This window comes from Odontesthes bonariensis, chromosome 2 (genome assembly GCF_027942865.1).
Source record: "Odontesthes bonariensis isolate fOdoBon6 chromosome 2, fOdoBon6.hap1, whole genome shotgun sequence".
NCBI lineage: Eukaryota > Metazoa > Chordata > Actinopteri > Atheriniformes > Atherinopsidae > Odontesthes > Odontesthes bonariensis.
The window spans coordinates 25,204,453-25,230,179 of record NC_134507.1 but is presented as its reverse complement, the minus strand read 5'-3'; the positions used below and the strand labels follow the sequence as shown (position 1 = coordinate 25,230,179).

General features: G+C 40.7%; 1 protein-coding gene across 1 annotated transcript in view; it reads left to right on the top strand.

The window, feature by feature from the left end:
* The first annotated feature begins 12,298 nt into the window (after window positions 1-12,298).
* Window positions 12,299-25,727, top strand: part of LOC142397121 (contactin-associated protein-like 4) — an 86,808-nt gene continuing 73,379 nt past the window's right edge. Inside the window, exon 1 of the mRNA XM_075480470.1 lies at window positions 12,299-12,523. Within this exon, the coding sequence (XP_075336585.1) occupies window positions 12,439-12,523 (85 nt within the window). The 5' untranslated portion in view covers window positions 12,299-12,438. The remainder of the gene's footprint in view (window positions 12,524-25,727) is intronic.

The window sequence follows — 25,727 nt, the reverse complement described above, 5'->3', positions numbered from 1 at the left end:
AAAATAAAACATTTATTCAAAGTTATATTCTAACTTAACATTCTATTTAGATCAAATTGATGGGGTTTTTAATGTAATATCATACTAAGAGGATGCATTATGTTCTGTCTCATCGAGCCACTAACATTGACATGATTAATTTTGGGAGGTTTTCTTCAGGGCATTCTGCCTGAGAGGTTTCTCTTAAAAAGGCTGTAAGCAATCAGGAGGGATATTGTGTAATAATAAATGCCTTGTAGTGACCACGCTGTCTAGCAATGCATGGGCTCGATCGCTACAGAGTTTTTGTTTAGGACTCAAATTCTTTGATTTCCATTTGGATGTACTTTGAAATTAAGTAAAAGATTGCATTAAAAGTATATTTATACAGTTTATTAGCTTATCTCTAATCAAACTGATTGCTTGTAATGTGTTGTCTTAATTTTATTGAGTAGATATGTTGGAAAACGAGAGGTCCTTAATTAAATTTAAGGGTCATTTGTTTCCTGTTTATCTCATGTCTCGGTTATGTTTCTCGATTTTAGGGTTCCTTGTTTTTGCTTTCATGTGCTTGTTCAGTGGCTTGTTGTGACCTACTGTGTACCACGTTTGGTTTCCTGCCAAGTTTGTTCATTGTTTTTGGAATAACCTGCCACTGCAGCACTTTCATTTCATTAGACAAAAGTTATTTATATCATATTCTGTCCATTTAAAAGCTATTTCACAGTTTTATAGTGGTGTGTGTGATCTGCCGTCACTGCTGGTACTATTCAAACCTAACTTGTGCCTGAAGCAGTGACAACTATTCTCACTCAAACGTCCTCTGTGAAACATTGTAATTATGTCAAACTATGAAATATAAATAATAAGGAAAGGTTCTTTGAGTGCTCTGATCTTTGGTATTCTAAAGGGAAAACTGTTTCTGTGCGCCTTTGAATTAAAAAAATACAAATGTGTTCACGGCCAAACTGAATTACCACCTAATTCCTATTCTTTTTTCAAAAATGTGTCCAAACACACAGGATCAGTCATTCACAGAAAATCTGCTCCTCCTTTTTGTTCATTTCTGTAAAGACTGTGAACAAAGCAGCTGTGGACATCTGTTCTGTGGGTCCTTGGAGCTGTCTTACACTCCTTGACTTGAATGTTTGGAGTGGAGCCAACTTTCTAAATCGGTGTTTCAGTGTAACACCGCACAACCTAATATGGAGTGACAGAGGAAAGGCAGACTGTATTATAGAGCATTACAAGATGTGTCTCATGCTGCACAATTACTTTTTACTGTGAGCAGTGCGATTTTCAGGCTTTTCTTCAAGAACTGGTTTAGAATGAAACTGCTGAGAGCTAAAAAGGTTCAGTTTGTGTCTCTTAAGTCAGCAGAAATCTGCTTAAACAGAACTCTGCAACACCACAAAAAGCAGTCTCGTATTGTTCCATCTTCACGTATCTTCTAGTTTCTGACTGGAAAAAGTACAATTCTCCCATAACTAATTCATCTCTCATCACCACATTACAGATATTTAAGTTGTTCTTTTGTTTACGAGTATAATATTTCCCCACCTTCATTTACCGAGCCTTCACTAAAACAGTTCCTGGACAGACCCACCTCACGCTTTAAATGCCTTTCACCGAGCACACTGAAAGGTTTGTCAGAATACAGCTGAATGTGTGTTTCCGTGAGGCCCTGTGATGGACTGGCGGCCGGTCCAGGGTGTACCCCGCCTCTCACCCAATGACAGCTGGGATAGGCTCCAGGCCCACTGCAACCCCTTGGATTAAGCGGGTATAGAGAATGGATGGATTTGTGTTGAGAAGCACTGTACAACCCAAATCCAGAAGAATTGGGACACTTTGTAAGATAAAATGAAAGAAGAATGCAAAGATTTAGAAATTGTATCGGCCAAATTTTAGTAATAATAGAAATAGATTCTTTATTTTATAATTATTTCATGAAAGGGTTGAATTTGATGGCTGCAACACCATGGTGCCATGTTTGCCACTGTGTAGTATCACTTCTTCCTTTAAGTACAGTCAGTAAACACATGCACAGTTTAACAGCTACATCTCGACTCGGTGAGTTAATTAGACCGCAGTTACACATGCAATCATAGTGTGAGAAAACATTCAAGACATTCTGCAACCTCTAACCTTTTCTGTGGGAGATCATTGTACATGTAAGTGTAGCTCCTTGTCTTTAAGTTTATTGAATGGTTATCTTTTTTCAGATGACTCTGCAGTTATAAAATCTGTTTTTTATTAGAGCAGAGTAACAGTCTGGATATGTGTTAAGCAACTCCAAGCTGATATATAGTCTCAATCCCAATTTGACACATTTAGCCGTCTGAAAAGAGAATTACTATTACTTTAGAATTACTATCTTTACAAAGAAAAAAAAAGTAAAAAGATGGAATTTGTGTGTATTTGTGCATTGCCCAGGCCCAATTAAGTCTGGTTTTAGCATTTACAAGCAGGAGCGATTCGATCCGGCTGTGTTAGTCTGGTTTTGAATGAGATCGCGAATACAAGCGGCCGAAATGAGTTTCCTCCGCAGGGTGTCTGGGCTCTCCCTTAGAGATAGGGTGACAAGCTCGGTCATCCGGGAGGGGCTCGGAGTAGAACCGCTGCTCCTCCGCATCGAGAGGAGTCTGATGAGGTGGCTCGGGCATCTGGTGAGAATGCCTCCTGGACGCCTCCCCGGTGAGGTGTTCCGGGCCTGTCCCACTGGGAGGAGGCCCCGGGGAAGACCCAGGACAGGTTGGAGAGACTATGTTTCTCGGCTGGCCTGGGAACGCCTCGGGGTCCCCCCAGAAGAGATGGAGGAAGTGGCCGGGGACAGGGACGTCTGGGTCTCTTTGCTCAAGCTGCTGCCCCCGCGACCCGATCCCCGGACCAGTGGAAGATAATGGATGGATGGATGGATGGATTTAATCTTCAAATAACAAAAAAGCTGGATTTATCTCATTGAGGAATAAAAACTGCATCAGCTATGCTGTTCTGCACCATCACTCCGAAACCAAAAACATTATCTGAACCTGTCCAAAACTAAATAGAAGTATTATTTAATTTGTATTATTATTATTAAATCTACAGAAGCAGTATTGTATTGACTTTTAAAATTAGATGTGCCAGAACTTCAATATATCCACCTGATCCTGTAATTTATTCTACAATTTATCAAACAAACCCTGTAATCATAGTTAATCACAAGATGTGAGCAAATGTTGCATAAAGAATGACTTGCTGCACTGCTCTTTTCATGAATGAAGAAGATAATTTCAGACTAACAAATGTCATCTGATCTAGACACAATTGCTGGCAGTGCTGAGTCAGCGAGACGGAAAGAGACAACAAATGATTGAGGCAAATAAAAAGAGAATTGTTGGCCTGGATATGGACAGTGAGGCAGAGAAAAGAGAAACAAATTTCCATTTTTCTTCATGGGGACTGAAAGGGGATGGAGTGAGCTCCAGACTCCGGTAAAATGTAGCTACACAAAAAAAAAACCTCTGCAAAGGTCAGAGGTCATCACACTGACCGCTTGATTGGCTCACTCTGATGACCTTAACATAACCACAGGTCAGACAGAGACGTTTTGGATCAGTCTTTGAGCTAATTTCACAGGTTGCTTGCAGAATTTAGCTTTAGCTTTGCTGTACATCTCGCTGCAAACATCTCTGCAGAAACAGTAAAAACTAGAGTTGGTGGAACCAATTATTTACTGTCAAAGTGATCTCTTATTTTCTGCCCAAAGGTTCAGTTCGAGAGCATCCTGAAAGCAAGTTATCAGTAAAACCAAAATCTTTCCCATCATACTCAAAATCCCATTTATCTGTCATTTTTTTCTGCCAGCAGATTATTTTCCTTCTATCTAACTTTTAGACGTTTCTCACCAAAGAAGTGCTTTTTTCCAGCTCAGTAGCTCCTGTCATTCACCGCAGATGTGTAAACAATGCCTTGGATCGTTAAGGCTCCGAAGCATCCTGGCATGAAGACCTGCACCTAATATCACGCTTCACAATCCGGTCAATACCCAACAACACCACGAAGTCCAGGCTCGGCCGAGTGCTCCCAGAACACTTGAGGAGATAGTTTAATTCCTGCTGCTGCTCACTGAGGTCAAAGCCACCGAGCGCAAATCAGCTGTCAGCTGCCTGAGAAGTGTGAGAGCAGTTATTCAGTCAGGGAGGCCACCGGGGTTTCAGTAAGGATGAGAGCTAAATGAGTGCTGTGGTTTCATATGTAAATCTGAGAATGTTTCCATCTCTCACAATTCACTGTGAGGAGATGGGAGACAACAGGGAGTAACAACGAATAAACACAGATCCAACAGCTGTGATATCCACATGTCTCTTGTGTCCTCAATTTGGAATTGGTGTGATATATACCCTTTACTCTCACCTGTACAAAATATAACTCCTGAATCAAGTCAAGCTATTGAAGAACACCAGAATCAATCACACCAGTCTGAGATGAAAAAGATTATAAGAGTAAAGTTCTGCTGAGCACTCACAGTCATGATGCTCGAGGCATGTTTTGCCAACACCCAATAACACAACTGGCATTAGCAATAAAAGAGATTAACACAAATTGCCTGATACTTTCTCCCAATGAGTCATAAGCACTGACTTCCTTTTCTTCTTCTGCAGCTACATTGTTGCAGCTGGCCTGATGATGGGAGTTTTCCTTTCAGAGTGCCACATTTGAATGTGTCGTGACCTCAATTTCATTCCATTTAAGTTGTGAAATAGTAAGTTAGAAACTTCTGAAACTTACGCAAAAGTAGTTTATTTCATCATTTTGGCCAAACAGGCAAGGCAATTTTATTTGTAGAGCACAATTCGTACACAAGGTAATTCAAAGTGCTTTACAGCTACATAAAATCACAAGAAGTCAATAAAATCATTCCAAAAAAACATTAAAAATAATCATTAATTAATTAATTCAAAAGTTAAGAGTGCAGATAAGCCTGATGAGAGCCAAACAGCTCAAGTTTGTTCAACTGTTTTGTTCTGCCAGACCCAAAGAAATTGAGAAATCTGCCTCAAAAATACAATGTTTCATGAAAACTTGAGTGAATTGAACCTCAATTCTTGGAGGATTGAAATTGTTATTCTATGTTCAACACATCACATGACAACATTTTTGCAATATAAATTGCTTTGCACAACTATTAGTACTTTTGTTTTCAACACACAAACTTCAAAGTTGATTTAACTTAAGATCATCTGTAAAATGAAGTGCTTGGCCAAGTTCCCTCACCTAAAGTGTTGCACTAAAGTCAGTTGAATTATTTTCCTTTATTTTCTTAATTCACTGTGGAACCTTCATCTCATCTAAATATTCAAGTTTCCCCCTGATGAAAGTCAAATTTCTTTCAACTTTGTGATAGGTTCTGTGGGAATAAATACTATTGGTAAAGAGCTCTGATTCATCATAATGCAACTATGCCTCACAGAGAAGTATTTAATAGGATACTATAGGATATTAGGAACATGACACACAAAGCACTGCTGATGACCTTAAAGGGGAAATTCGTTTTTCAAACCTAACAGTGCAATAGTTCATTCGTTCATTGGTCTTAAAGTATTGGTGAAATAAAGACAGATAATGCCTTATTTAGAGGCTGTATTGTCTCTCCCGTTATATGGATATACGCGGATCTCGAGTGATTTAAACATCTTCCAAAGGACAGCGACTTTCACTAAACTGTTATCAGTGAGTAGATGAACGTATTTTATGCCAGAAATAAGGTCCAGGTTTAAAAATAAAGGAACTTCCCCTTTAAGCTTTAATCTACTAAAACTCTGAGTAAAACTTTTCAGCTTTCAGAGAAATAGCATGTTGATTAAAAAGTTCTGGTATTTTAAATGGAGAGGAATTAAATACAACGATGCAGGCAAGACAAATTTGTTCAAATGAAAATGTAAATGTACAAATGAAAGTAAGTGAGGTGACAGGACTCTGGGTCTTTTCTTCCAGAAAGACTCAAACTGTGAGTTTCTATGGTAACTGACTCTGAACCTAACCAGCTGGCTTTTTACCACCAACATATTTTCCAGGATAAAATTCATCAGTTCACAGTAAAATCTGAACATTATCATAATCTATTAATTTTGTAGCACTGAATCACTGAAGCTGAAGCAGCTGTTTGTCCACCGCTTCTTTACTGAAACATTTACTGTACATTTAAATAACACTAAACTGGAGGAGGCTTTAGACATATTACACATTGATCGATGAACTGTCATTTGGCATCAGACTCATCGAACATTGATGGTTGCAGAGGTCCACTTATAGGAACCACATGATACAAAAAAAGACTTTTTCTGCAATATACTTGATGAATATTTTCAAATTAAGTACATGGAAATTCAATGAATCATTTCGACAGATGTCATTTTTGATTTTTGGATGATGATGTCTGTATTTACGGAAGCTATGAGCAATCAAACAACATTCAAAAAGCTTTGGAGAGTGTGTGTAATTATGACTGACATGATAAGATGTATTTTTACTCACCAAGACTTCACCACCCAACGTTTTGAGTCAGCCTGACGGGTAACAGTCTGCCCTCACCAATAATCTTGTCAGCCACTTAACTTTTATGAAAACTAATCATACGTTCTCCTGGTTGCTTCGGTTTTTGTGCATATTTAAAACAGAAGATGGTAGCTAAAATGCCACACTGCATCTCCCGCTAGAATAGTGCTGTACTTAAGAATCTTATTCCTCTTTTCTCCACTTCAAGGCATTTGAGGAGAAACATACCCATATTAAACAAGTGAAAAAAATATTGTGCAAGGCACTGATTTCCAAAGATGGAGAGCAGGAACACAAACCTATATTTTATTGATATTTCTTAGAATTATTCATGAGGTACTTGTTTGGGAGGTCAGCGGAAATACAAAGAAAACATTTGTGGTCAATTATGGGGAAAAAAGTTGATAATGGAAACAGAGGCCCTTCTGTGATTTGAGCTGCAACAAACAGCAGTGAACATAAACTTTAAGTCTTCATGTTGAGGAGCTCTGTATGTCATACTGTTTGGAGAGGGCTGTGCAATGAATTAAACAAAGTACCTCTGCTTCCAAACCGCAAGTGATGCTCTTTTTCTGAAGAAAAAGGCTTCAGGCAACCCAATGCATGCCAGTGCTGTGCGTCGACCCGTCATAAATAAGTCATGCTTTGCATGGTGTGTGACATGATTCAAGTACATTCAAGTGGTATGAACACTGTACACTGTTTCAAACAATGTCCAAGCAATGTTGTAAAATCTGTAAAAAGGAAAGGCTTAGATTTAATTTTCTTTTTCTTTTCCGTCTCTTTTTTTCCTGGTACCGCAGCTCTTTAAAGTATTTGCTTTGGTGGAGTCTGTTGAGCTGTATGTTCATCATCTTTTTTTTTTTTTTTTTTTTAATTTTATTTATTTTTGTTACAATATTTAACATGATATGATAATAGTGCCGAACTGGACCGGGGGACAGAGAGAGAGGGAAAGCGAAGAATGAAAAATCCGACAACCAGCTGCTACACCTGTAAAAACAAAACTGAAGACGATTCACGGCTTTTGTGGGGAATCCAACCTTAGAAGCACCAGGAGCACCTGTAAGCAGACAAGCAGAGAACAAACACACAAACAAAAAAAACACAAGCAGCAGCAATCTCATATGATACACAGGTGACCTTAAACCACAGGACAGCACAACAACTGCTTAGTGAGCATAGTGAGCATGCTACTGGGCTAATGAATGTGTGTGTGTGAGTATGTGTGTGTGTGTGTGTGTGTGTGTGTGTGTGTGTGTGTGTGTGTGTGTGTGTGTGCGTGTGTGTGTGTGCATGTGCGTGTGTGCGTGTGCGTGTGTGTGTGTGTGTCTCATGATTAGTAATGTCTAAGGTGTAATTAAAACAAGGGCGGGGGGCTGCAGAGTGCAGCAAATGGGACCACCTACGTGGACCCATCCTCTGCCCCCCACAGAACACACCCGCCCTCAAACCCTACATGTGTGAATGTGTGCTGTGTACAGGAGCCAGAAGGGAGAGGGGTATGGGGATCTAGAAGACCGGGGGAGAGAGGCTCCCCCAGAGAGGGTAGCCAAGAAATGGCTGCAATAGGCACCCCTGTTTCCTGGGATCCGCCACAGAGCAGGAGGACTCGATGTTCACCAGGTCCGGGGCCCACAGCGTATTAGGGGAGCCACTTGGCAACCCGAAGGCACCCACCCGCCCCACCCCAGACGGCCCCTACACATAAAGAAAAGAACAAAACAAAACAGAACACAACAAACAAAAACAAATAAACAACAAACAAACCACACAATCACTCCAGTCATAACAGCCCGGGCCTGAGACCCACCATCACCCAGGCCCACCCAAGCCGCCCCCAACAGGGGAGAAGCACCGCCACACCCTACCGCACGCCACCCCACCCTAACAAAGAACAGCCTGCAGGCACATCAGAGACCCCAGAGCAACCAGCCCGACACCAGGACCTGCACCGACCCACCTTCACGGCGGTGTGCCCAGGGCAACCAGACCCCCCCGGGCACAGGCAGGGCACCCCCCGGGGCGCAAGGCAGCGCCCAGACACCAGGACCCAGGCCCAGCACTACAACCCACGCCAGAGCGGCGCGGCAACCCGTCACCGAGCCAGCGACCACCCCCCCATGCCCACCAAGAGACCACGCCAAACACCGCAAGACAGCTCCACCCACAAGTCCCCCAAACTGTCAACCAGGCCAGACACACAGTCCCCCCCAGCAATGATCAACCCGGCCCCCACGACCCGAGAGACCACCAGAAACCCGAAGCCACACAGCCCCCCCAGCACACAACCGACCTCCCAGAGCGGCGGGACAGCAACACACCACCCCCACTATGTGATAAAGCTAATCAGCGGGGACCAGAGAGAATGAAATTCAGCCAGTTGATCTTTTGAGGAGGCAGACATTGTTTCCATGCTAATATAATCTAAAAGAAAATTTCTAAACTGGTTAATACACAGATTCCTCTTTGCTTTCCAGTTCATGAGAATAGTTTTCTTTGCGATACATAGCACTGTGAGGACCATGTGTGCGAAGTTAATTTCCATGTTGAGGTTGTCCAAGTCACCCAGTATGCACAGTGTGGGGCATGCAGGAATACTACACTTTAGCCATGTTGATAGGTCCTCACAGACCTCAAATATGTTCATCATCTAAAACGTATGATTTTACAATTGTTTTTCTTTTTAAAGTATCTTAGTAATATGAATCGCTGCTGCTTTGGTGACGATAAATGTTTCCAAACACAGAACACAATAAGAGGAGTGTTGGTGCTTCAAAGGCAAAATGGTGTGGAGGACAAGCTGTAAGCAGGGATGGGAAAACGGCGGGTAATGGAGGATTTACTGGCATTGGCGTAACTGAGGTTTAACTGTTAACTGAGACGATCAATGTGGAGAAGAAGCAGGCAAAGAACGGAGAGTCAGAGTAGATGTACTGCGGCGAACCAATCTCATGGATTTTCATATATGAAATCAAGGGCGTAGGAATGAGTTTAACATTGGGGGCGGGGGGGGCATATCGGAAACCTGACACATATAAAATAATGTTTGGGTGGGACAAATGCGCCTGCCCCCCGGTTCCTACGCCTATGTATGAAGTAGTCACTATAATAAAATGTCCAATTCCTGCATATTACAAACTACTGCTGTCCATGGGACTTTTGAAATAAAGCATTTCAAAGGGAAGTCTGCTTGTGTCTATAACGTCGTAATCTGTCGTAATCATTAAAAAATGATTAAGTATCATTGTCATTGTCTCTTTATGGAAGAGTCTCAAACTCACTGTGCTGCTGAGAGAAATGTTAGAACTCATTTAAAAAAAGAATCTAAATGTCACCCAATATGTAAAATAAATATTTCTGTAGCACAGACCGTGAAGTATCAACAGCATAATTAATTTTTCACACTATGAATGTAGATTGAAAATTCGTTTCAGGCCCTCTTTGGCCAGAAGATGCTTTTATATTAAATTTTTTAACCATAAGTTTTAGAAAAAAATCCATCTCGTCTTTTCTGTTCTGACCAAAAGCAAAAAGCCAAACACAGGCTGCAGCTGGTGGTGTGAATGTAAAGTAGAACTGGAGTGCATCAGTCATTAGGCTGCTTCATTTGGTTTGCAAAATAAAAAGGACTCGTACACGAGGTCTGGCATGAGACTGCTGTGGGCCCCAATGCAGCTGCAAAGCTAATTCATAAAGTTCAGTGAACACAAGCAAACGAAAACAGAATCTAAAAGTAAAATGATTTGTTTTTACCTTCAAACAAATAAGTAAATAACAAATAAAAGTTTGTATATGTCAATTCAACAATTTTGATAATGTCTTTATTATAATGTCCAAGGTCAGTGTGTTTTATAAGAACGTCAAACCTGAGGTGTTCTGTCAATGAATCTGATTAAATACTTAATTAAATACTGAGTAAAAGCTGAGTTTTGCCACATCTTCCAGCCATTTAACCGGGAGTGTCAAGTGTTTAGTATTATTGAGGCTTGGACCCAAAACGCAGAACCTCCAGAGGGAGGAGGCGAACACAAGTAGTAAAGGGCTTTATTCGAATGAAAGAAAATGGAGCCGCCAAGGCAGGACAGAAAACTAAAAACATAAAGCACTCACCAACAAAGATGACTGGAGGCCTGATGAACAGATTAAAGGAGCTCACTTACTGACAGATTTGAAGGTTGGAGACAACAAATGAACTGCCAAGAGAGTGATTATAAAATCAACGGCACGTGAGCCAATCAGCAAAGGAAACCAGGAGTGACAGGGAAGCTGTACACTAACAGAAATGAACAAAAGATTGGGATTTACTGAAATAAAACAGGAAATAACAAGAAGCTAATAACTAGGATCATGACAGGGAGACAGCCTGAATGTCGGTCAACCGGTAAGTTTATTTCTCTAATGTGTTATCTCTGCCCACTCTTGATGGTAATTCCTGCCCTAAAGCCGCTGGGTAAGCAAGCCCACAGCTGGCTGTTTGTGGCCTGGTGCTCTGGCTGGTGGCAAGTAGGCTCGACACCAGCAAACAGTGAAGGGCTCATCTTGAGGGACCCAAACTCAGTTTTCTTCACAGACATTTCACCACACGATTGTGTTGTTGACACTCAACCTCGGTATTTTTCTCATCATGTCCAAATCTAACGTCTCTCCACTTATGGATACAAGCGTTTGATTCTGTTCATCATGCCACAAATGATAATAACCTTTGGAAATCCATTCCAAACTACATTTTCCAGCCCTTTAACCTAAATTCATTCAGTGCAGTTTATTCATGCAGCACCACAGCACAAAATACTCACAAATCGTAAAAGCACCATGCTTTCCTTACCCTGCTCCCCACACAGATACAGCTTGAGACGACGTCCTTCATCACCATGTTCCCGTGTGATGGCGTGCACTTTTCCCATGTTGCTAAGGTTTACTTGGCCACAAAAGCTTGTAAGGAGGGTGGTTGGAGGGGTGCTAATCAAGGATCGAGGGTGTAAGCAAGATGAGTGGCTTAGCAAGCCGTGTTGAGCTGAAAGTCAGAGTTTTAAGTGTCACCAAGGTGGCTCTTGTTTAACGTGGTTTGATCACCATGGTAACTTAGGTTTAGGCATGGTGACTCATGACCTGATCCGGAGCAGTTTATGTTCATATAGTTTCTGATTAAATCATGTTACCCCAGACAGCAAACTGTTACCCCCAGACTGAAACAACACTCTGATGTCGTTTGAACAATCTGAGGATCAGAATTCCCATCATGTTACATGGACGCTGCCTTTTGTACCACAGTTATTAACCATGGACTGTGACAGTAATAGATTTAGGGGATGTGGACAAGCATACCTATTCCATGTTTTCTGGTGAGACTGGGTTCTCAGTGGACCTCTTGTGTTGTTTCACACCGACTGAGTCCCTCTGCAGTGGACCCCTACCCTCTGATTTCATTGAACTCATCACCTAAAGTGCAACTGCAAGATGACAAATGGTGTTAGCACCAGCCCAATGCCTATGGTGACCTGAGATGGCTCTTTAACAAATCAGCAGAGCACAATATTGTAGCCTCCCGTGGATTTTCTCCTGAAGGATTGTAGCAAACCACAATATGTTTAAAGTCCTTTGGACTAAAGTGCTGTGGTCGGGTGCTGTGACAGTAGCGAAAGCTCTTTCTCTTTCTGTGTCGATCCCTCCCTCCCTGTACCTCTCGCCTCCTCTTCTTTCCCTTCATTCTGCAGAGTGCAGCCGTACAGAGAGCAGCTTTCTGGTGTTTGTGGAGCCAAGTGGATGTTGAAGAACGCCAAGGACGCCGAGGTGTAAAACTCATCAAAGATCTAGGCATTGTGAGAGTGTGGAAGAGTGGAGTGAAGAGGAGGAGAACCACAGACCAGATCTCTCCTTCACTGTCTGGGCTTTTCTGCAGCATCCCTCCACTTTATCATGGATCTCAGGAGTAAAAAAGTATGGAGAGTTATTGCACAGGTCGTCCTGATACTTTTCAACTCACACAGGGACACAGAAGCAGGTGAGTACTGACCAATCTGATGTGGAGCTTTTCTTCAGTTTATGTTTATTTCAGAGAGTCTGAGAAAGATTAGATGCGAGTTATTTTTGTAATTTATAAAAAATGAGCTTGTTGTTCACGTTACATCGCTGAGTTTTCTGAAAAGCATTTTAATTTTGTGAACATGCACAGCAATGTTTTCGCATTGATTTTGTGTCATGCATAATTCCTGCACTGGCTTACATGTGACTGAGTGCAGCAGGAGTCCGAGCAGAAAGCATGCGAGTGTGCCAAGTGAAGGAGAAACATTACACAGCTGTAATGTTTCCACCTTGTTCACTGGATCTGCATGCTGTGGAAGTATAGCTGTGGGTCTGTAAAGCAGAAAGCAAAATAAGCATTTCGAAAGGTTTTCCCTACAAATTTCACTTGTTGTTCAAAGCAAAATTCAGATGAAGCAGCTTGATTTTCTTAACTTTTCATTGTACATTTTTTCTTCCATGAAACAAAATAAATTGAGTCAGTTGATTTGAGTTCATAGACACGACTTTTGCCCTTTTTTGGTGTAAAAGCACATGAAATAACTACAGAGTAACACGGTCTCACAGCATTTCATGAAGTGGTCACAGGTTGACTGTTGTATCAAATTTAATTGAGTTGGAAAATGGTAATACACACCCAACTAACAAACTTTGGCCACAGCAGCCCATTAGATCACTGTGTTCCAGATCACACATTGTTCTGAAGACAACACAGCTAACACAGTTGAATAATATGGCTATCAGAGGTATACCTGAACACAATAGATCTATTAAATATCAAAAGAAACTGCGTGCCACTGAGGGATTCAGAGAGGGCAGAATAGGACACAGAAATGGTAGAGCTCACCACAAGAGATTTATATTCCACTTGACGGACCCCAGCAGCTACACAAAGGTGCATTTATTGGTTTAAACAGAGTGAAATAAAGGAGATGAAGAGAGTTCTTTGCCCTCCAAGACTCAATGGAGTGCCAATCATCATCTACATGCAAAAGAAAATGAATGCTGCTTGCTTTCAAATCAATAAGCTGTACTTGCAACCTATTTTTGCCCTCATGGAGAGCAAACATACAGTGCATCATCCACTTAATAATCTCCAGAGACCAGAACTTTGTGTTAATGCTGAGCCAATGCCGCAGGCAAGGTTTGACTGTAGCTATTGGAGTAACAAAGGATGTATAACCTCTGTGGAAGGGTAGATGTTTCTGTGTCTGCAGCTGGTCACTGTGATCATGCTCAGCGCTGAAGCAGAAGTGTATTTCTCTGGATTTGTCACATGACTAAATTACTTGACATCTGAGGCCCCTGATAGTAATCAAATCTGACATTATTAGTTCTGCTTTACTTATACAAGATCTATCAATCTTAACATTTTATGGCATTTTATTTTGACTTTGTATGCAAAGAGATAAAATAATCTAATAAGATAAAAGTTTTTTTACTCATTCTTGTAACATTAACACTGCAGCTGTGGATTGAGAACATCCTGATATTTCACAATGTGGGCAATAAGTATTAAAATCCCCTAATGTCAGCTAAACCATCATCGAGTCATTAATGTTGAATGAGGACTAATTCACATGTATTTAAACAGCAGGAGGTGCTGATGACTCTGCTGTAGAGGAAGCATTACAATGGGATGAGAATAATAATGCGTGTTACTTTAACTGAAATAGAAACAGTTACTGGAACTCATGTAATCTTTTCAAAGAGATACGCATTCCTGTGTAAGATATTAATCATCATCATTTTTAATGAATCATCATGATTATTGACTCATTTTTATGGGTTTCTGTGGATAAGCGTGTAAGTTAAATGTAATATTTTAACAGTAAATACATGATTGTGTTATAAGATGCGTATAGTTCATGCATTTTGTATCTGTTCACTCTCTGGGTCAAAGTCATGCATGAAGAATAACTCATTTTGTGATGTTGCACCAATGCAACTGCTAAGTCAGCACCTGCCACTGGCTGCAAGTTCAATCTGTGAGTGTCGGGAGAGCAGTTGTGGTTCAGTAGTGGGATCACCAAGGTCAAAAAAGGAATGATGGTTGTGAAATAGCAAAGATGACAGCAGAGCCTCTGACTGGAACAGAGAGAGGAGGAAAATGAAGATAATATGGCTTTGCAAGCCAATGTCTGGTCGACATTAACCTTACATTCAATGCTATGGTGACAAAAAGCCCCCAATTTCAACAAAAAACGTCATCCAAAATGGGATTCTTCAACCTTTTAAGAGATCCCTTGGACAGGAAAAAAAAATTTAAAATGAGGGAAACATTTTAATACAACGTGCACATGAAAAAGCTTTTCAACGTGTCAAAGTTTTTCAACATTTGTGGACACATTTAGTTTATTTGCATGCAGAGCCAGTCCTTCTCATCTGCTGAAGGACGCCATCGTATCAAGTTAAATTCATCCCAACAGGTGTTCAGAATAAAGAGACGAAAAGCCATTTTAGGTGAGAGAAGAGAGGTGACATCATGACAATAAGAGAACAAGTCTCTTCTTTTATCCCTGTCTCACTGTCAGTGTGAGAATATGTGAGCTAAATAAGCTGTTCAAGTTCAACGTTAGCTTACTCGCTGCTTTCTGTTGGTCTGCTCATCCTTCAGATTTAGCCGGCAGGCCTCAGTCATTTTCCCTCCGTTATCTTTCCCCTCTGAAGCCTGCTTTTGCTTTGGTACTCGGCTTTGTGTCGATTTATGTCTTGCTGTCTGCTGTGGTGACGTCGTTGTGTAGTTTTGCACGCGTCTATAACTACATGCATCTGTTATCGTCTTTAAGCAGTTGCATTAGTTATATGTGTCTATGATGTGATGGGGGCAGAAGTCGCTGCAAGGTCAGAGGAAGGAACAATTAAGCACCACACGTCTACTGTCGACAACAATGTCGTTCAATGCCTCGAGAAAGAGCAACGCGTTAATGCACAACACTGCTTACAATCATACAGTGAAGTAAAAACTTGTCATAGTCTAATAATGCTCTCATGCTATTCTGAAGCGTTTTCTAACTAATCTCTACCAGTTCAGCCTTAAATCAAGCACGCTTGATGTAAGATAATAAAGTATCAAATGATGAAGCAAAGGGGGCTTCCACACTGCTCTGTCTTCTCACACAGAAGTGGTGCAGACAATGTTTCCCTCACTCCATCTCTCCAGGCCTCGTTATCTCCTTTCTCAGCTGATGTGGAGTCAGTGAAGTGTGTGTTCTGATCGCAGCCTAATGACAGATAACATCTCAGCTCTCCGAACCTGTGTGTGTGTCTGTCTGGGTGTGTCTGTGTTCATTTGTCGGGTTTTTGCATAAACACGTGTCAGTGTGAGAAGCTCGTATGTATTTAATATATATATATAACAGGGCAACTAAGGAATTTTACACAGTGGCTAAAATTGTGGTGTGTGTGAGATAAGATAACGCCCCCCCAAAGATAAGTTGCCAGGGTGTCGGAAGGTGCTGCATCCAGAGAGAGCCAGCAGAGGAAGCGTCATTCTTCGGCTTGTTGGCTGGAATTGTGGGTTGAGGATCAACACTGATCTGAAGATGTTGGCGCGTCCTGTTATTCAGCATTGGAGTGACAGCTGGAGGTTGGAACAGTCGAGTCAGTTCAGTTCAATAATACTTTATCAATCTTAGAGGAGAAATGATATTGCTGCAGTATAAATGATTATTAAAGATATGGTTTTTATATAAATCAGCTGACAAACATGTAGAAAGTGCAGCAGAAAGGAAGGTGCGGCAGAAATATTCAGAGGGCGCAATCAATGGATCAGGTGTTCTTTTGTAACTTGGCAATAACTTTGCTGAGTGCACACGGAGCATTGACAGGTGACACAGGTGAACTCTGTCAGGAGACAACATGGACAGGAAATCACAGCCAACAGTTCTGCATCTGGGATGCAAAGATGCACCTTCTCCATAACATGTCCAGGATTACAACATCTGTTATTAGTAAACCCTCCTCCTTACCTCACTGCCTGGCCATATATATCTTAAAGAGTTCTGAGTAGAGAGGTGTTTCTGCCTCCAGGTCTCGGTAAAACAGAATATTTCTGCTATGTCTTAGTCAGCTCTCCAAGTCGTTTTTATCTGCCAGTAATCTCACACTTCCTACAATGATCAGGGGAGGAATTTGTTTAAATTTTCTCCTCTTTTCTCTCCATGTTTTTCCTGCTTTGCACCCACAGCATCTCCTCCTCAGCCAGTCTGGTTTTGGGGTCTTATTCCACACTTTTCTTTGGAAATCAGTTGCTCCAACATGCAAACAATTTTCCAGCTGCAAAAGTTATGGATCATGGATCATTACCAACAAAAAAACATTCCTACAGGAAAGCATCAAACATAGCATAGCAATGTGTTTAAGAAATCTCAGGTTTCAGAGAAACGAAGCTAATTAGATAACCTCATGGAGATGCAAAGAAAGACAGCTTGTTTAGAGCTACTCCTGCAGGCTGCCACTCGTATGGTGCCATCCCGAGCTGAGGCTTAAAACTGAACCTGAACCAGGTAGAGGAATTAATAATAATAAAAAAAAAAGATCTTTAATGGAGATTTCTGATGAATTTGGGGTGTAAACAAAGATTACAATGTTATTAATTACTCTGACTTTAGTACAGCACTAAACACCAAAATGGGGGTACCTGTGCTTCACTCATGTGACAGCTTTAGTTACTTTTAGGATGATTTTGAAAAGCAATATAATTCTATTTATATAGCGCCAAATTATAACAAATGTCCTCTCAAAGCACTTCACTGTATACAAATACATCCGATATGAAGACATTCACTTTTTTTTATTTTATTCTATTTGCTTGTTTTTACTTTAATTGTTTAAATATCTTTATACTGTATGCTGCTGTAACACAATAATTTCCCAAATTGGGATGAATAAAGTACTTATCTATCTATCAATCACTGTACAGCCGTGTCTCACGAGAAAATGTGACAGAGAGAAAATAAAGCTAAAATCTGTATTTTTTTCAATGCCATTAAGCACAACTTTCAAAGTAATGTGTGTTGAGCAAAGTGGTAGCAGCTCGTTATTCATTATTACAGGAAAAACTTTAATGCAAGCCATGAAACCATAACCACCTGTTTTTAAATACTTACCCATAACCAAGTCGTTTTTAACAAAGCCTAAACCATCTTGTTTTTGATACCCAACCTTAAGCAGGTAGTTTACAATGAGTAAAACTGCAACATAACAGAGAAAACAACTTTCAAAGTAAAGCTACTTCATGGCACCGGCGGTCAGGGCGGGACTCAGCCTCGACTTTCCCACTTGGTGGTCGGATGTGTCGTGTCCTTTCCTTGTTCAGCAACACAAAAAACAGGAATGTGGGTTGCGTTGTATGACACATTTTATGTAGGAAGAGCTGAAATGTTTATTTTTTTTTTACTTAATTTAAAAGTATCTTTGGTAATTGTTTGAATAAAAATAAAAATAATATTTCACAGTTTAAAATGTATGAATTTTCTGTCGTTTTGGCTCGTATTTTGGTTCAGTAAGATGTTTGAACGGGGAAAAACGTTATGATGGAGTCTTTCTGAGCTCCAAGATTATTTATCCGAGATTCTGAACCATTCAACTGAGAAAATAATCATCAAATTAATGACCATCCATCCATCCATCCATTATCTTCCGCTGGTCCGGGGATCGGGTCGCGGGGGCAGCAGCTTGAGCAAAGAGACCCAGACGTCCCTGTCCCCGGCCACTTCCTCCAGCTCTTCTGGGGGGACCCCGAGGCGTTCCCAGGCCAGCCGAGAGACATAGTCTCTCCAACGTGTCCTGGGTCTTCCCCGGGGCCTCCTCCCAGTGGGACGGGCCCGGAACACCTCACCGGGGAGGCGTCCAGGAGGCATTCTCACCAGATGCCCGAGCCACCTCATCTGACTCCTCTCGATGCGGAGGAGCAGCGGTTCTACTCCGAGCCCCTCCCGGATGACTGAGCTTCTCACCCTATCTCTAAGGGAGAGCCCAGACACCCTGCGGAGGAAACTCATTTCGGCCGCTTGTATTCGCGATCTCGTTCTTTCGGTCACTACCCACAGCTCGTGACCATAGGTGAGGGTAGGAACATAGATTGACCGGTAAATCGAGAGCTTCGCCTTCTGGCTCAGCTCCTTCTTCACCACGACGGGCCGGTGCAGAGCCCGCATCACTGCAGACGCCGCACCAATCCGTCTGTCAATCTCCTGTTCCATTCGTCCCTCACTCGTGAACAAGACCCCGAGATACTTGAACTCCTCCACTTGGGGAAGGATCTCATTCCCGACCCGAAGAAATTAATGACGATAATCTTAAATTGTACCCTGCCATGTTGAGGTTAACCTCCATCAGTTGCATCTATTAAATCATTTCTCATTATATTCACATTATGAGATGCATAATGTAATAGATGGAGAGATAGTTTATTTATTGGCAATATAGCAAACTAATGGTGCAAAAGATGAATACAATATGTTCAATGCAGTATCATTAAAAAAAAATAATAACTAGTAGTAATGATAATAAATAAGGAAGAATACAGAGTAGTAATTAATCATAACATAATTAGATGGTGTGTGGCCCTGTGGTTTACTGGTGACCTGTGTATTCCATCTCTCGCCCAATGGCAGCTGAGATAGGATCCAGCCCCCCCCCCCCCGGTATAAGAAAAATGGATAGATGTCTGGATGGATGGTTAGGGGGTAAATACAGATGGGAAGTGCCATAACTGATAAAGATTGTAAGGTGACAGTCACAGGGGACATTTTCTTGATAAAGAACTAAAGCCTCTGAATACTTAATGTGACACTGATAAAAACAACCCAACTTATGTACATAATGATGCACAAATGCATACAGGAATATAAAAAGAAAACATGGAAATAAATAGTTGCACAGAAATAAATGGCAGGAGAAAATCCATCCATTTTCTATACCCATTTATTCCATTTCAGGGTAGCTGGAGCCTGTCCCAGCTGAAATGATCTGAGAGGCAGGGGGAACAAGTCCATCACAGGGCCACACGGAAACAAACAACTCCACATGCTCACTCTCACTCCTTCAATCAATTTAGAACCAATTGACCTGACATGCATGTTTTTGGACGGTGGAAGGAAACTGGAGAACCCAGGCATGCACGGGGAGAACGTGCATACTCCACACAGAAAAGCCCTGGAGCCCCGTCACTGTGAGGCGATGATATAGAAAATGGAAGGTTAAATTAATGAAATAAATTAAATAATATAATAATAAATAAATAAATAAAATGATTCAGTAATAAAGAAAATTAAATTGAGAATCAGCACAAAGTTAAATGTATACAGACAGAAATGAAAGCAGGAACAGTTCATTTCACATTCTGTACATCAGTTATTGCATTACTGATTTCAAATCAAATCAAATCAAATTTATTTGTATAGCACATTTCATGTACAAACAATTCAAAGTGCTTTACATAAAATAAAAGCATTGCAGCAGGGAGTGCAAGAAGCATTAAAATACATAAAAGAATATAAAGAGAAACAATTAAAATAATTTAAATGAATTTAAAAACAAGCAACAGTCCAGATAAATTAAAAGATATCGTGCAGATTTCATGCATAGACACATAAGAACAGAAATGTCTTTAACCTGGATTTAAAAATGTCTCCATTTGGTGAAAGTTTAATCTCCACTGGCAGTTTGTTCCACTTGTTTGCAGCATAACAGCTAAATGCTGCTTCTCCATGTTTAGTCTGGACTCTGGACTGGACCAGCTGGCCTGAGTCCTTGGATCTAAGAGCTCTGCTGGGTTTATATTCTCTGAACATATCACAGATGTATTTTGGCCCTAAACCGTTCTGGGATTTGTAAACCATCAGCAGGCTTTTAAAATATATTCTCTGACTAATACGATTTGTAGTATTTGTTGGCATATACATTTATTGATTGTGTCATTTATATATTTGTGTATTTATTTCCAGTCTCACGAAGCTTTTTATTAAAAACAAACAAAAATTGCGTACAGGAAAGTGAACGAAATGATGCAAAACAAAAGTTATAACTTAGTCCAAACATGTCGTCTTTTAAGTACACGTCTACCTTCTGCTGTAGCAGGGAGACGAGCTCAGGACGACAGGTTCTGAGTCCCCGCCTGCCAAACCAGCCTGTCCTTGATGTGATGACGATGAATGATTCATGAGACACTGGAGTTAGAGATGAGATGAGCAAAGTCAGAGAAACCCTCCCCGTCACGTTTCTTCTTTAATGTCATGTATAGGTGTGTGACTTCAGAGAATGAAACCGCAGTGGTCATCTGGGTGAACTTGGATCCATCAATCAGGAACCTGAGTAGTTCAGTGATAAAACTATCATCAGTCTGTAGTCTAATGTCTGGCACTTTAAACGCATCCTCATCCTTTTCTTCAGAGTTATATCATCATCTTAGATCACTCTTAATTGTTACAATATTGTCAAACTCTATTAAGTGAAAAGGTAGAGTAAACAAACACGCACACTTGCATCTCCAATCAATTTGGAGTCTAAAATAAGATGTGACAGTAATAATGAACAAAATGAGTAAGTAGGAATGCTGGTGTTGATGATGCTGATGATAGATGGAATATATAAGCTAAAGACAATTATAACAAACTGAAGAGAATAAAATATGATTAGAACAAAGTGAAGAAGATGAAGAAGAAGGCGATAAAAAAATTAATAATGTTGATGAAGATAACGGTCGTAATGAAGAGAAAGAGGATGATTAAGAGGATCAGCAGGAATATTTGATTTAAAAGAATTAAGCTGTCAGGAACACAAAACACAAGATGTTGCACTAAACTGTTCATACACAAGCATGTTTTTGTCTACACTGTGATACCATTTTATCTTCTGAAACATACTTTATTTCCACCTGCTCGAGTATAATGCATCAACAGAAAGCTGTCCATCCATGTTTTAGTAGAGCAGGACCAACATGGTGCATTCAGAGTTCTGGGCATGAATCGGATTCAGTGTCTGGATGCTTCGTCACCTCCACATTCTTTCACACTGTAAATTGCCATCTGTTCCCTTTATTCTCCAGGCTGCCACCAAGGATTGTGTAATTAGATCAGATGCAGCTTCTTGGTAAATGTGAGTGCAGTCCAAATGTTATTAGTCTTCAAGGCTGTGGCTGACACTGAACGCCACAGGGGAAAAGCTCAGTAAAAGCCAAAACTTAAAGATGCAACAGAGATAAAGTATCTGACAGGTAGTTTTCATGCCTGACACAATGAGGCGGGGTGAGAGCACAGAAAGAGGAAAACGCACCTGCAGTTTCACCAGCTTCTCCAGTTAGAGTACTGTTTAGTTCCAGTTAAATGTTGTGCAAATGTTAAAGGACTTCTCTAAAACATTATATTGTAATAATCTGCATTAAAGGAATTTTCTTATTGTTCCACAGTTGTAAATATTAAGGATTTTGCTTACGGTAATAGAGACATTATTCTGAACTCAAACTAACACAAACTTGAGCAAGAATCTGCCCTAAAAACATAAACAGTCAGTTAGGAAATTCAGCTGTAACTACAAATAGCGTGACGATTGCTTGCAAACATCACAAACAATTAAGTAATTGTTTGAAATTGCACTACTGGAACTTTAATAAAGATTAGATATCAGGGAATCAGCATATTTAGATTCTTTTAAGTGTCCCTTTGCTAAAGAAAAAAATCTAGTTTTTAACCTTGTTGACATGTCAGTAAGATTTTTTACTGCAATAGCTGGGGATTTCTGCTTTGACCCCGCAAACACAAAAAGGTCTCCATTATATCTGCTAAAGGTCCACTCAGGATGTCCACCATTCAGAGGACATTGAAAAGTCAAAAAGTTAAAGGTTAACCTGTTGCCAAACCTCTGAACTTGTGTACGACCAAGGATAAAGCCCAGTCTTTTCACATCAGTCATACGTGCAACACACCGAGTTGAACTCCGAAAATAACATGACTGACATACGGATATAATCTTTTCTCAAGCACTTCTGAATAAATGGTTTTATCACAAGTATTCTAATGCACATTGAAAAAAACACCATTACAATGTGTGATTTTATGAATGCACACATAAGAACATACACACACACACAACCAGAAAAGTCATAAAGTTCCTTCATAGGTTAAAGAAGAAAATGTTATCCGTGGAACCAAAAGAGGATGCTCCCTTGACATATGTTTTGGTTCAAAAACCCTGAACCAATCCTGACTGTGCAGCGTGGGGCTGTACAGTTAATTTGCATTTAATTTGCATCCACTGTGAGAAAAAAAATTGGCTGCGACGAGCCTCTAGCTAGAGGGACTCGAACAGGGCCGAGCTCAGCTTCCTTCTCAGCTAACTTCTTGTAAACCACACCCTTGATCATCAGACAACTGTTGAGGTACGACTTCAAAAACATGCGGGTGCAAGCGGCTCTGAATTCTATCAAACACAGCCAGTACAGTGCAGCTACTCTGTGCTCACACCGCTGTGTCAGCAGAGCAGCTGGAAATGTGTTGGCCTGTTTCACTGAGGCCCTGACGGCTCCAAAGTGCTGATCACTAGCTCAGCCCGTGCACTGTTTTAGAAATCAATAGAGTAAGACAGACTACTGATTATTATTTTAAAACCTCTCAGCAGGTGATCATGTATTACAAAGTCTTTATGACATGAAGCTGCGGCGTGAAGCCCTTCTGTATCGACTGTATTAGCGGTGAAACACACAGCTGCGTGCCACAATGACTCTCACGCACACCATGATACAGACACCCCAGCATGGATGGCAGAAGCATAAGTTAACAGTTGTTTTGTTGTCAGATTAGTTTTCTGATCCAGTTTGCAGTCTTCTGTTGGTGAAATAAAGTGATTTTTTTTGCCTTCAGGTTATTTTCACAGATGTTAAATTTGTTTTTCCAAATGACAAGAAAGACTAATGTGTCCTGCAAATTATGCTAATGACATGTACTTGTCCTTCAAGTGCATGTCATTACCTTGAAGCTACAAGCAACTTCAAGACATTCCATCAATAAGAAAGGCTAATGTTTTGATGGGTTTAATATTTAGCATCATAAAAATGCTAAACAGGGACATCAACCAGCTCCTCCATCAGTGCACTAATGCCTTTTACTTGTTTTGTTCATTTTTTGTTATATGTCTTATTCCCTCTCCACTTCACTGAAGCAGTAGAGATACTTCTCTTCAGGGCACAATGACAGCAGGATTATTCCCAGTGGCTCAGCAATCACATCTTTAGACTTTCTCCTCTTGAGCCAAATTCTGTAAACTTTCCAGCAGTGAAGCAGTTTCAGGGAGTTTCGGTTGTATGTCTGTGTAGGTGGGATCAAAGTTAAAGCAGCAAAGAGAATTTGGAGTGCTGCTTTAGTTAATTATTAATCAATAAAGTAGAATAATCTGAAAAGTTTTTGTGATGGGGACGGCACTCGTCCTATGTCGCCAGATGCTTATTGAATCCATAAACTCTGCACTATGTGTGCCTCAAGAGCAGTTTTATAATTATGTCCTTGTACTAAAACTGCACATGAAGGAAGAAGTGAGAACACTTAAGGACGAGAATCAGTGCACACGTTATTGGCACCAGCAGGAAGGACTTCCAGCACCCCTGTTACCCAAAAGTTCCTGCAGTGGCCGCAGGCACTTGCTGTATTTTTAAAATCTTTCACCGTACGAAGGGTCAGGCGGTCCCACGAGGGGAGGAAGCTTCAGTTTGTGCTCGGAGCAGAAGCTGTGGGTTTTTAATGTGATAAACCTACAACCGCTATCTTTTTATTGTTGCTTTTTGGTTGTTTATTGAAGTTTCTGATTGTTTGAAACCATCAATTTAAAAAAAAAACACTTTCTGAACATGTAAATCAGAGCAGAGATTGTAATAACTTTTATATGATTCAGCCGATCTCTTCTTTATCATGACTGTTCTGCAGGTGTTATCGGTACAGGCTCTGCTCTGCTTGTCCGTCCAACTGTTAGGAGGGTTTCTTTCTAACGTCTTCAGTGCCAAGAGGCAAATTACCTCAGAGAGGTAGAATCGATGAGGCTGGAGACAGTCGTAAAGAGTAGAGTATTCTTTAATACCTTGTACAGAGGTTAATACAGCTTAAATGCCAATGTTGTAAGACGGGCAGCAAATAAGCCAGTTTCCTTTTGTAGGTGCAGAACAATTCATTTAGTTCTGGCTCCGTTTTTCAACATGTGGTTCCTTTAAAGGTCTCTTAAGACTTTCTGGCGTCTGGCTGACATGTATCATTAAATACATATCAGAAATACATTTAATATATTTCAAAGTTTGACTGTCTCAGGAGGGTGAATTGCAATAATCAGGTCTGGCCTCTCCAGACATAATATTAGTTGTGTTCATGTGTCACCAGGCAACCAACACAATGCAATAACAATAATATTGTGAAGGAATGTTTTTTTTTTTTTTTTTTTTTATATAGCTCAGCTTCAATCTTCTTTTAATCTTAATCTGAGAGTTTCCATTTCTGACCCGAACCAAGTCGCAGTTTTAGCAGTTTTAGCAGATTTAGCAGTTTTAGCGCCTAAAGCTAATCGTGCTGCCAAACCTCAGCCATCTAGATGGGAAGCATAAAGAGCAAGTGGAACCTAAAGCAAAGAGAGAATTAGAGAATTAAGAAATTATAAAGTGAAGAAACAGCTGTCATGGTCTTGGTCTGGAAAGTGTTACTTGCACTGGCATCTTCTACCACTCCTGCTTTCTTTTAACGTGGATTTTGTTGCTTGGTCAATATTTCAGTGACATTTGCTCATTCAGTATAAATGGATGGCAGCAATGCAGTCACTGACTGGCCTATATGTAATTAAACTGCTGTCCCAGTGTAAGCATCAAAGAGGAATTGATTTTTTTCATCGAAGTACGTCTGACTCTGCTACAAGAGGAGACAATATGCCCCTTCAGCTTCTTGATATTGGGCTTTTTCTGCTTGACGTATCGCATCCCGACCCAAAATAATTAACGGTTTAGCTGTCTGCAAATTAGCTTTCGTAGTTGATGCTCTCCCTTGTAGTTATTCTCTGTATCTCCAGCTTCTTCCTCTTCATACCCAACCCATTCTCATTTCCAACTCATCACACACTGCTTTTCCAGGAGCTCCTTGAATCAGTTTTCAACACCCAGATGCCACTTTTTCATCTATTTCAGATGAACAAAACTTGTTCTGCTTCAACAGTAA